Below are 12988 nucleotides of genomic sequence, written 5' to 3'. Positions count from 1 at the left end.
GCTCTGTCTCTCCCTGTCTCAAAAATAAATAAACGTTAAAAAAAAATTAAAAAAAAAAAAAATTAACTACAAAGTGGGGCGCCTGGCCAGCTCAGTTGGCAGAGCACACAACTCAATCCCGGGGCTGTGATTTTGAGCCCACACTGGGTATAGACGCCACTTTAAAAAAAAAAACAAAAAAAACAACAAAAAAAAAACAACCTACAAAAGCATAATATACACAGAAGTACCCAACTGTTCATGTACATGTTTACAGCTCAATGAATCTTCACAAACTGAACATACCATGTCACTAGCAACTTATCAAGAAACAACTTTGTTAGGTCCCTTAAAACCTCAGTGGGGATGGGGGTGTTCATGGTCTTATCCTCTGTTTACACCTAATAAAACAAGATCAGCTAAGAATGGAAAAGTGAGGATTTGGACTTAGGTCTAATCACCACCATAGGAAACTTTCAGAGTAGCTACACTGAATATCATTCAACAAAATTTGAGTGATTACTATGTGCCAGGCCCTGGGTAAGCTGGCTACATGGTGAATAAGACCGGTCCCCATCCTCGTGGAGCTTACGTGCTGAAGGGAAAAAACAGAAAAGCAAGTCAAAACATAAATGAAAGCAGCCCAGCTGGTATAAAGAATACAAACAGGGTGCTCAACAAGAGAATTAAGGGAGTGAAAACGACCTAGTTTTAGAGTGACCAAGAAAGGTCTCTTTTGAGGAGGTATGATTAAAGCCGAGAGCTCAAGGTTAAAGAAGATAACCATGCAAAGAACAGAGGGCGGATGGCAAGCAGAGGGCACAGCATGTACAAAGGCCCTTGAGGTAGGCTGGCACACACTGGGCAGACTGGATCCAGGAACTAAAGAGTATCAGTGTGGCTGGAACAATTTTGGAGGGAGAGAGATACGAAGGAGCCAGATAGCACAGGGTCTTGTGACCCAAGATTAACAGTTAGAATGAAATCTACAGCACAATGGGAAGCTATTAAAGTTTCAGGCAGGGAAGTGATGTATTATTTGTGGTTATATGAAAATATTTTTATGAAACATTTCAAACAGGAAAAAAGATACAATGAACGTTCATCTACTGCCCAGCATTAGCAAATCTAAACATCACTGGAAGATTCAAATTTTTTGATTATAATTAAAACATACATGATACAGTGATGCAGCTAAAGCTAATTAACTGTCTTTTCCTTTGCTTCATTTGCAATTTGCATTCAGCACGAATTCATCTGACTTCCCTGGTAGCCTCGGTCTCCTGCGAAGATGCTCAGACATACCAGGTTTCCTACCAAACCCATCTTCCCAGAGCTTCCCTCCCAGCTGGGGCTGCCCTGCTCACACTGGCCGCGGTGTCCAGGGCACGGCTGTCAGCCTGGAAGCCCCCTTCACTCCACCGTCTGTGGGATTCCCCCTCAATCCTCTTTTGAGGTAGAGCCTCTCTTTCCTGGATCAGCATGCTTTCTTCTCTCTTGACTTTCCCCCTTATTTTGGCAAACAATTCCAGTAACTTTCTGAGAAAGGGAATAATGGACAATTTTGAGGTATTTCATGTCTAAAAAATGCCTTTAGCTTACTTTCACACTTAAAACTGCTGGCCTGGGGTTTAGAACTCTAGGTTAGAAATAATTTCCCCTTAGAATTCTGAAAAGAGTCCTTAATTTCCATCTAGCTCCCAATGTCATTTTAAGAAGGCTGAAGATATTCTGAGTCTTTATTTTTGTGGTCTACTTCTCTTCTCTAGAAGCTTTTAGGACTTTTTTTGTCTTCAGTGTTCTGTGGACACAATGATTACATTTTATTATCCTGTGTTTTAGTGGGGCTCTGTTTTCATCCTTTATGCCGGGACGTGACCGGCATTTTCCATTTGGAAACATTTCCCATTTTCCACTATGTGAAAATTTCTGAATTACTTCATTGATGTTTTTCTTCTCTTGTTCTGTTAATTATGTATCCTGAACACAGGTTTGTTAGTTTCCATGTTCACATATAACCATTTTACCAAGTTTTACCCCACTCTTTCATTGTCTTCCTCTTTCCCTTACATGCTGGCTTCACCTCCTCTGCTCAGTCTTTAGTTAGAGGGCCCAGGGCTTATCTCTTCTGTTATCAATATTCTCTCTGGGTGAACTCATCCAGGCTTTATGTACCACCCCTGTGTTCAGGATTCCGAATTCTTTTTTTTAATGTTTATTTTTTTTTGAGAGAGAGACACACACAAAGTGTGAGTGGGGGAGGGGCAGAGGGCGATAGAGGGAGACACAGAATCTGAGAGATCCAAAGCAGGCTCCAGGCTCCGAGCGGTCAGCACAGAGCCCGACTCGGGGCTCGAACTCACAAATGGTGAGATCATGACCTGACCGAAGTTGGACACTTAACAGACTGAGCCACCCAGGTGCCCGATTCCTAATTCTTTATGTCCAGCCCTTATGCTTCTCTCCAGAAACCTCACTGCCTTCCTGACATTTCTCCTTGGATTGCCTAGGAGGCACCGCAAACACAACACGGCCAAAAGATGAGTTTCAACCAGATTACCACTCCCCTAGCCTTCTATCTTAATAAAAAGCACCAACACCCACTTTGTTGCCCCACTATAAAGTTTAGAGGACTTGTCCTGGATTCTGCTGCTTCCCTCCCAGTCCAGTCAATCTATCAAGTTCTGGAGCTCTATGTCCAAATGCATCCCAAATCTACCCTCTTTTTTTAAAAAAATGTTTGTTTCTTTATTTCGAGGGGGGAGAAGAGGAGTAGAGAGAGAGGGAGAGCAAGAATCCCAAGCAGGCTCTGCACTTTCAGAGCAGAGACCAACGTGGGGTCGAACCCACAAACCGTGAACTCATGACCTAAACCGAAATCAAGAGTCAGATGCTTAACTGAGTCACACAGGCCTCCATCAAATCTACCCTCTTTCGTCTCCACTGCCACGTGTACTCTAGTAAAGCCCCAGCAACCACTGCTTCTCACCTGTATTCCCATAATTATCTCCTAAGTGGACTTCCTAATTTTACTTTTGCTGCCCTAAGCCCTAGTCTCTATACAGAAGCCACAGTAACCTTCAAAAGGCAGATGGAATCAGGGCGCCTTGGTGGCTCAGTCAGCTAAGCATCCAACTGCTGATATCAGCTCGGGTGATGATCTTGCTGTTGTGAGATCAAGCCCCTCACTGGGCTCTATGCACTGGGTGTGGAGCCTGCTTGGGATTCTCTCTCTGCCCCTCCCCTGTTCTCTCGCTCTCAAAATAAAATTTAAAACAAAACATTAAAAAAAAAAAGGCAGATGGCATCATTTGCCTGCTTAAAATTCTCAAACAACTTCCTAGCGCACCATGAATTTGGTTCCAATTTTTTTTTTTTTTTTAATATTTATTCATTTTTGAGAGTGAGAGGGACAGACCATGAGCAGGGGAGGGGCAGAGAAAGAGGGAGACACAATCTGAAGCCGGCTGCAGGCTCTGGGCTGTCAGCACAGGGCCCGACGCGGGGCTTGAACTCACAGACTGTGAGATCATGACCTGAGCTGAAGTCGGATGCTTAACCGACTGAGCCACCCAGGCGCCCCGGTTCTAATTTTTATTCTGATATACAAAAGTCCTATATAATCAGGTCTCTGCTTACTTCTCTCTGAACAGATCTCACTTCCCAGAGTAACTGCAGTCTGTTATATACACACACTATGAAGTTAAGATCATCTTTAACTGCAATTGCTAGATTCTATTCAATCTTATGTCTTCATTTCAAGGAAAGTCTGAGGAAGAAACGTGTTGGAAATTCAGTAAATAAGGTTTAACTGATAAAATACCTGGTTTCGGTTACTCTATTTTTGGTTCCAATGTTTAGAAATGTCTCTGAAGTGCTTTGCTTTCTCCTACTTACCCTGTGGGCAGACACTCTTCTAGTCTCTTGTACTGGTAGCCAGAATTAGGGTTGATCTGGCCGCCCGGGGTACAGGCTGTGGCCTGGATAGTTAGCTGATGACAGGCACACTTGGACCTGAGTAAGACAGAAGGGGACAATGGCTAGAGCCGTGAGGCTTCCTTTAGAGGTAGGAAGTACTACAGAAGCGCAGGGAGGTGGTAGTGAAGTTTCCTTTTCTTCTGTCATACATATAAATGAATAAGGAAAAGACAAGAAAACACAGCAGAGTGAGAATAAGACAAAATGAAACCAATGGCAATTGAAAGCACGATGGGAGGGACACAAAGGAAAAAGGAGAATCAGAGAAAGAAACAAACACAGGACACAGGTACCCAGGGTCATGCAATGGGGGCCAAGTTAGACTCTAGCCTTCCCGGCAGGAGCTCCAGCTAAGGGAGGAAGTAAAGGGGTGGGGGGGAAGGAATGCAGATATAAGACAAAGGAAGAGATGGAGAGAAAAGGCAAAGATAATGAAGTTGGGGACAGGGTCAGCAATTACCCTCCCAACTCACTTGTCACGGCACCCATCCTTGCAGTCACAGCCGACCAGAAATTCTGGGCCTGTGTTAATGAAAACACCCTTGCCAGGGATTCGTTCCTTACTATAGGCCACCTGGGGTGGGGGGGTTGTGTCAATCTCATTGACACAGGATAGGGGGACATCTTCCTTCCCATAGGTGATGTCCAGAATGTAGTAAAAAGGTTTATAGGGCTGAAACTTGCGGTCCACAAGAACATATGGATCCAAACAGAACATCTCCAGGAAGAGGAAGTCACAGCCAGTCTCAAAAAGATAGCGTTCAATCTCCTGCATTGTCCGAAGGCAGAGGCCACAGGGTGTCTTATAGATCACATGAAAGCCCATCTTGCGGTTAACTCGGCGACGGGCTGTCATCCGCCGGAAGTCATAGAGCAGTGGGACCAGCAGTGGGTTCTTGCCCCGGTACTGTGCACTTCTCATCGGTCTAACTCGAGACAGACACGTATAGCTGCACACATGAGGTAAGTAGAAGAGCTTCTCCATGGGGGCACGGTAGGAGGGCTCCGCTGGGGCCCGTTCTAACATGCCATGGAAGGCTGGGGGCACGGGAGGTGCTGGGGGCGCTGCTGGGGCAGAGGCTGTTGGGCCTAAAGGTGATCTGCAAATGACACGCAAGAGATCAGGTAAGACAGCAACAGGACCTCCCTGCTGCGCACGGACCCCTGAAGCTGGCTAACCCATTTGTCTCCCAAACAGCTGTGCTCTTGAAGCTGTCAGGTTTCCCGTCGCTTCACCAAACCTGGACAATGAAGGGCCCCAGTTACTCCTCACTGACTGAGAATATCTCTACCTCAACAGTGCACCTTTTTTCCTAACACGTTTTTGGCCTGTGAATTATGGAAGTAGAGTCTAGTCTTCTACCAATGCCTTTTCCCCTTTTGTGTGTCCTACAGATATCTTTACTAATTCCTGTGATTCAAAGAAAGAGGCAATAGTGATCCCTTTCTATTGTACCAATGATGATGCCACATTCACTGACAAGTTTTAACAAATGACTTTCTAGTGATTCCTTATTTCTTGGCACTTAGTTCCTAATTCAATTATTTTACATTCTGTTTCTTGGAAAATTTCCAGGTTAAAGCTTTCCTTTCAAGTTCAAACTCCTCACCATTATAACCTTAACTAAGCACCTTGGAGCCAAGTAACGTCTCCAGACAGTGACCATCTAGTCCACACTGCCACCTCCCCACAGAGAGCCTGGGAGTTTCTCACCTATATGTCTGGTTGCTCCCAGGTTTCCCAGCAGGAACATTTTCACTGAGTGCAGGAGATGTAGGGGAGGAATGACCAGAGCCCACAGATCCTGGTCGGAAGGATGTGCTCTTTTTGGCTACCTGCTTCCGAGATTGGGCAAGCTGACTTTCCAAGCTGCTAGGAGATCAGACATCATACAGTAAAGGATATGGAAATGCAATATGGAAGAAACTAGCAAATAAGAAAAAATGTCACTCACTCATTGTCACCTGCCTGCGGGGACACAGGGGGAGCAGGGGGGGCAGGGGGAGCAGGGGGGGCAGGGGGAGCAGGAGGGGCTGTAGGCTGTGGGGGCTCCGTTGGCTTGAACTGAGTCCCAGTACTGGTCAGATCCTGGGTGTACTGGACCACAGGGCCTTTGCTCCTCACAGCACCTATATAGGAAAAAGGTATTGACCACTGAAGATGACAGCTGCGTCATATATATTCATGCACACATGTTCTCAGTTTACATAATGTGAAAAAGTAGCAACATTCTGAGTGTTAAGACCCTCGGTTCTCATGATTTACACCAAAGAGTGAAAATACTGGCATAGGCTGGCTTTGACTCAAATAATACTTTATCTTCCTGCCCCAAATGATTTACGTTAGTAATTATGTTACACTTTAGTGAAAGCTTATAAAAACATATTCTTAGATCAACTCATGTTATCAGGAAAACTCAACCAGAAAGTATGCCAGGAACATGTGAAAACAAAAGCGCTTTTGGCTTTAAAAAAAGTCCACGGATAACATACAAAGCAGTTATCCTCGTGTGGACAACAAGGGCAACTACTACCACCTCTACCCCTAACCTAAGCCAGTCGTTTCAGATCTGTATGGGGTCGTTTAGAAAGAATCAGAGCCACGGCGTATGGGGGCAGCACCACAAACCCATTGCCACAACTGGAAACAACTCAGGGCACAGGTCCCGTTTCCAGGGAGTCACTAGTGTCATGCTGGTAAACAAAGAACACCTTTTGTGTGTAATCTCCTTTGCTTTCGTCCATTTCTTTCCCCCCCCAGGGTCCTTCAGGACATACCCATATTTGGACGTGTCCTGAGCGGTCCCCCTTGCTTCTTCTCTAGTGCGGAGGCTGAGGAGGTCTTCATGCTGAACATGGGCTCTAGCCGTGTGGAGCCTCGATAGATCCATTCGCATCTTTTGTCATCCTAGGGGATCGGGAGGAGTGAAGGATAGAGGGAAACGGGTTAAAGGCTAGAATCTATCCTGCCATCTGTGGAGAATACGCCTCCATGTGCCTCCTTGAAGGAAATCTTTCTGATGAGTCCCCAATTCCCTATCTAGTCAATAAACTTATGTTCCAGGCTCCATGACAGCCATCATACACTCCTTAGGAAATTACAGGAGAGACAGGTGTTTATATTGACTCTACGAAGCGCGACAAGGATCGTAAGGCCTTAGGAACAAAAACGATTGTAATTCTAAGAAAAGTATGAGAGGGGGAAACAGGACAGGTACAGAAGATCCAAGAGTTAACCTTGAAAGGTCATCAACCCCTAATTCCTTGATGCCTCCTTTTTGTCTATGCTACTAAAACCCTGACCCTGAACAAGTCGAACTGCCTGCTGTGTGCTTACGTACAATAGGAGTATCCTTAGGAAGAGAAAAAAACCCAAAAAAACAAACCAACATGCAGATTAGCATCATAATTAAATTCAGGGAATTTATCTTCAATAACCATCACAGAAAAATACAAAAGGACGAAGCAAAATCTGACCCGAAATGGTGAGAACAGGGAGGAGGACAAGAAAGAAGAAAGTTATGGAGGACGACAAAATCATCCTCATTACTGCTTCTTATGCTCCCCCATGCCACCCTGACCCTTCCTCCAAACCACGGGGGAACAACAGTACCAGGAAGAGGATCCTGACTAGGCTGCCGTCCACCTCCTCGACCCGGGACTTCCACCATGTGCCTTCCCACTCAGTCTTGATAAGCTGGCCACTCTTGAGTAGCACCATAGGGCGGTTGGGGTAGGCTGTGATGTACTCCTCTATGAAGTCTCGGCAGGAGATGTCTTCTATGTCCTCCCATGTCTTTTTCACTGTCCCAAGGAAGAATGAAGGCTCAGAGAGGGCAGGTAGGGCAGGTCTTTTTTTTTTTTTTAAAGTAATCTTTATACCCAGTGAGTCAGCCAGGTGTCCCAAGGCATGTCTTGATAGGAAAAAATGAATGGTTGGCCAGGAGATGATGGGTATTTTTCAAGTTGGGAGGGAGAGAAAAAATAAATGAAGAAAACATAACCTTAAGGAAGCAAAACCAAGACTACCTGAAAGTCCTGAACCTAATGTGTAAGTGCACACACAGATCAGGTAAATACTAAGCAGGCAATATGCAAATAGAGATGAGTCACTCATTTCATAAAAATGGATGTTTGGTTTAGGAAAATTCAAGTGGAGGGGCGCCTGGGTGGCTCAGTTGGTTAAGCATCTGATTCTTGGTTTTGGCTCAGGTCAGGGTCTCATGGTTCATGAGTTTGATCCCCTGCATCGGACTCTGTGTGGACAGTGTTCAAACTGCTTGGAACTCTCTCTCTCCCTCTCTCTCTGCCCCTTCCCCACTCTCTCTCTCTCAAAATAAATAAAAACTTGGGGCGCCTGGGTGGCGCAGTCGGTTAAGCGTCCGACTTCAGCCAGGTCACGATCTCGCGGTCCGTGAGTTCGAGCCCCGCGTCGGGCTCTGGGCTGATGGCTCAGAGCCTGGAGCCTATTTCCGATTCTGTGTCTCCCTCTCTCTCTGCCCCTCCCCCGTTCATGCTCTGTCTCTCTCTGTCCCAAAAATAAATAAATGTTGAAAAAAAAAAAATTAAAAAAAAAATAAATAAAAACTTAAAAAAAAAAAGGAAAATTCAAGTGGAAATTCTTGCTAACTTTATATAAGTCTAGAGGTAAATAAAAAAAAAAGCTCAGGCGGCATCATGAAATTGATAAAAAAAAATATTCGTCCTTCCTTCTCATTCTATCAGGCTACTTCTATGGACCCTGAATGCATTTACTGCCATGTTATGCGGAAACACAGCAGTGTTAGTTGACTCTTCTGTAATTAAAAATAAGTGCTCTGTAACAGTCTGTTCCCAAGCCAGAGACACGAGTGTAGAGGACAGCATGAAGCTTCCATCTAACACAGCTTCTACAGAAAGCAGATTTATACAGATATATACAAATGTTAGATGAAGCATAAGACTAGGAAAGAAGTAACACTTATCCCATTTAGAAATGAAACGAAAACATGCTACAATACGAGCATCCACTGAAAGTCCGTCATGATCTCTTAGTGTGCCACTCTTTGGCTATAAAGGCCCCAGCAGCACTAGAGATGGACAAATAGAACAGATCTCCCAAAGGATATTAATCAAACTTATACTCTTTGAGACAGAAGCACCAAAAATATCAGGGCTTTTCAACTGATTATCTTAAGAAATACAAGGTAGAGATGGAAATGGATGGAACTCAGAAAGAAGGGAGGGACACTCACGTGGCCGGCAAATGGGATACAGTTCAGATTGTGTGACATAGGAAGCGTACCCATCATCAAAGAAAATGAGAAACCTGTAAGGAAGGTGATGGTAGAAAGATCAGGGGTTCTGATATTTTTTAGCACGACGTACAGAAATCATAGTTTCCACTCTTGATCACAAATAGGACACACTCTTGTGAAGATGTTCCAGTCTACTACTTTCTTCCCATTATCGTTCCTTCCAAGGGTTAGGAAGCCTCTCAATCTAACCAACTTATCTCCACTTTTCCAACAGTTATTTATTCTTGTTCCACTACCAGGTTCGTATTCTGCTACAACCATTTAGTCTCCCCTTCCTTCCTATTATCCTAACAATCTTGATGCCTCTCCTAGTTTTCCTCCAAGTTTTCTCCTTGAGAAAAAAAAGAAAAAAAGAAGGAAGAATCACCCACATGACTCCTGTGGCATAGAAAGAGCAAGGGTTTCTGGCCACTGGGGACTAAACACAAAAGCTAATTGTGAGATCTATGATCGAATAGTCACTCTACTGGACTTCACTCTCTTTACAATCCTCTGTCCAGGTACCTGAGCTTGTTTTTGACGTTTGGTGTCTCAGCTACAATGCCAGCATAGAGCCAGACCTGATTCCCATCCTTGTACTTGGCCACCACTCGACTGCCCACAAACAGCTTGTCAGCAGGAGGGTGGTAATCATAGGCAATATGGTTCCCTGACAGTAGACTCTTCCCTTTGTTGTCAAATTTCACCTTGTACTTCTTTCCTGGTCCTGAGTAAAAAGAAAAGATACACAAAAAAATTTTAAAAACCATTGGTTTCCATGTAAATAGGACTACTACATGGGAGACAAAAGGCAAGGCTGTGGGGAAAAGAAATGATCGGCAATGGAGACCTGCAGGTTGCCTTTCATTAGCTCTTCTTCTAGCTTGAACATACCGACCGTCTGGATGGCAATAAGGGTGCCTTTGTGCCATGTCTTAGTTCTCTTCTTGCCCAGGATGCGCATGCTGACTATTAGGTCACCATCTTTGCTCAGTTCTCCAGACATCTGACTCAAGGTTCCTATGGAATAGAGCAAAGTTGTTCTAAAGAGATATGGCATAGACTGGGAACGTGAATGGAAAAATAAAGAGGGTATAATATAGTAACCACGGAAAAGGGGGTAATCAATGATCCTTATCACTTCTGGGGCTCTCTCAGGCAGACACAAAAAACTACAGATGACTCAACTATTTATGCCAATAGGAAAAACTTGCAAAAATTGAAATTCACATTAACGAGAACATCTCACATCAAGTGTCTCTAGCTCTTTATTAACAATATTAATTATACTCATTAAATGCTAAGTAGCATTTACAAAACATTTTTCTGCAGGGGATCTAATAACAGCCCCATTCAACAAAGCTTTCTTCAGACCTCTTTACAAAAGTTTGAGTTGCTTTTTTTTTAAGTTTTTATTTATTTTTGAGAGAGAGACAGAGAGACAGAGTGTGAGCGGGGGAGGGACAGAGACAGAGAGGGAGAAACAGAATCTGAAGCAGGCTCCAGGCTCTGAGCTGTCAGCACAGAGCCCGATGCAGGGCTTTAACTTATGAACTGCGAGATCATGACCTGAGCTGAAGTCGGACGCTTAACTGAATGAGCCACCCAGGCACCCCTGAGTTACTCTCTTCTAATCTCTATCTAGAAGTAGTCCTGACCACAGAGCTAAAATGGTATTTGGATAATACGCACATCGGAAAATCAGCAGACAAAAGACTTAAGCAGACAAGGAAAACCTTTGGTGTCTAAAGAACCCAACAGAGGGGCGCCAGGGAGGCTCAGCTGGTTGAGCGTCCAAGTGCTGATTTCAGCTCAGGTCATGATCCCAAGGTCCTGGGATCAACCCCCGCATCAGGCTCTGTGCTGAGCATGGATCCCGCTTAACATTCTCTCTCTGCCCATCTATGCCCCTTTCCCCAGCTTGCACACTCTAAAATAAATAAAATGAAAAAAGAAAAAAGTATTTTAAAGAACCCAAAAGAGGTGAAGGAGGATTCTGAGATGCTAAACCAAAGCCAGTTATCCATGAAATCTCTGTAGGAATTCACTCCCCCACCTATACTGGGGAACCTCCTGACCCTAACCTTTATGTAGATCTTGGGAGCTGCTCTTTTTGTTGACAGCATCCATGAACTTCTGGACATCTTGAGCTGACTTTCTTAAGGCAGCCATAGCCTCACGGAGCTGTAAGAAAGATGATGAGGGAAACAAGTTTTAAAATAGCATGGGTTAAAGGCACTTGGGTGGCTCAGTTGGTAAAGCATCGGACTCCTGATTTTGGCTTAGGACATGATCTCGCAGTTCCTGAGATGGAGCCCTGCCTCTCTCCTTTGTCTCTGCCCCTCCCCCACCTGTGTGTGTGTGTGTGTGTGTGTGTGTGCGTGCGCGCACACGTGCGCGCTCTCTCTCCTTCTCTCTCAAAATATCTTTTTAATTAAAAAAATAGCATGGCTTAGACTTGAGAATAAGAACTCGTCTTTCAAAAAAAAAAAATAAATAAAATGAGCTATATTTGGAAGGTCATGGTTACTTTATCAGGCGAAACTGCCCTTTCTTATAAATCTGGTTCAGAGATCAGCTTCAGGGAGCCTTCCTTGGTTAATCTCACCTAGCTGGTCGCCACCAAATTCTACATTCATATAGCACTTGTGCATGCATTTCTAAGTAACCTCTTTTGCATCCTTAGAACATTTACTAAAGGACTGGAACCCACAGGACTGATTACGTTGATGGCTGAAGCAACTGAATGGTCAGGCCAGAAGTTTCTCACATTTTCATATTCTTACCTCTCACCTTTACCTTCCCCATCCCAACTCACCTTCTGGTCTTTGGGTGTTCTGCTCCCAGCATCACCTATGGATGAGAAAAACTCAAATGAGCATAAAAGACTTACAACATAAGAATTTCCAAGAAATCAACAAACTGAGCTACTTAAAAACATTATTACAGAAGCATTACTAATAACACATGACAACTAAATATATAAACATATACATTAAAAGTACTAAATGGTCCAGAAAGATACACAGCAAATAGGTGACAGTGCTTACCTGGGGATAAAGTACTGGGATAGGTGGTAGTTTACAAGAGTTTGGTTTTTCACTGCATTATTTTTCTTTTTTAAAGTAGGTTCCATGCTCAGTGTGGGGCTTGAACTCATGACCATGAGATCAAGAGTTGCACACTCTACTGAATGAGCCAACCAGGTGCCATTATATTTAAATTTTTATAACAACAATTTGCTTATGGATTATCTGAATGATCTGACAAATGAGATGTGGTCAATGAATGAAGCAAAAGTATGTTTATTCTTGAGTAGTGCTGTCCAATAGAACTTTCCGCTGTGATAATGTTCTATATTGTACTGTTAAATCTGCTAACATTTGGCTACTAAGCACATTAAATGTAGCTAGTCCAACAGAGAAAGTAAATTTTGAATTTTATTTAAAAATTTTAAAAATTCAGATATAATTCACATACCATAAATGTTTAATTCAGTGGTTTTTAGTATATTCACAAAGTTGTTGTACAGCTATCGCTACCACCTAATTCCAGAAAATTTTCATCACCCCGGAACAAAATCAACTAATGAGTATAAGGTTTCTTTCTGGGGTGATGAAAACACCCATTAGCAGTAATTCCCCATTCAACCTTCTCGCTAACTGCCAGTAACCACTAATCTACTTTCTGTCTCTATGGATTTGTCTATTCTGGACATTTCATATGAGCGAAATCATATATGTGGCTCATCACAT

The 12988-nt window shown here is 43.6% G+C and overlaps 1 protein-coding gene across 10 annotated transcripts in view; it reads right to left on the bottom strand.

The window, feature by feature from the left end:
• Positions 1 to 12988, bottom strand: part of SETDB1 (SET domain bifurcated histone lysine methyltransferase 1) — a 34955-nt gene that overhangs the window by 6336 nt on the left and 15631 nt on the right. For 5 of the 10 annotated variants that reach the window (XM_043576206.1, XM_043576209.1, XM_043576203.1 and 2 more), the window contains 11 exons: positions 12052 to 12086; positions 11318 to 11417; positions 10128 to 10253; positions 9759 to 9960; positions 9192 to 9265; positions 7571 to 7761; positions 6736 to 6865; positions 5913 to 6087; positions 5672 to 5830; positions 4431 to 5057; positions 3877 to 3993 (listed from right to left, as the gene is read on the bottom strand). In XM_043576206.1, the coding sequence (XP_043432141.1) occupies positions 3877 to 3993; positions 4431 to 5057; positions 5672 to 5830; positions 5913 to 6087; positions 6736 to 6865; positions 7571 to 7761; positions 9192 to 9265; positions 9759 to 9960; positions 10128 to 10253; positions 11318 to 11417; positions 12052 to 12086 (1936 nt within the window). Of the gene's footprint in view, positions 1 to 3876; positions 3994 to 4430; positions 5058 to 5671; positions 5831 to 5912; positions 6088 to 6735; positions 6866 to 7570; positions 7762 to 9191; positions 9266 to 9758; positions 9961 to 10083; positions 10254 to 11317; positions 11418 to 12051; positions 12087 to 12988 lie in introns of those variants that run through there. The other 5 variants (XM_043576212.1, XM_043576208.1, XM_043576211.1 and 2 more) reach the window with 2 other exon arrangements.

This window comes from Prionailurus bengalensis, chromosome C1, assembly GCF_016509475.1.
Source record: "Prionailurus bengalensis isolate Pbe53 chromosome C1, Fcat_Pben_1.1_paternal_pri, whole genome shotgun sequence".
In the NCBI taxonomy this organism is placed as follows: Eukaryota; Metazoa; Chordata; class Mammalia; order Carnivora; family Felidae; genus Prionailurus; species Prionailurus bengalensis.
This window is presented reverse-complemented; position numbering and strand designations above follow the sequence as displayed.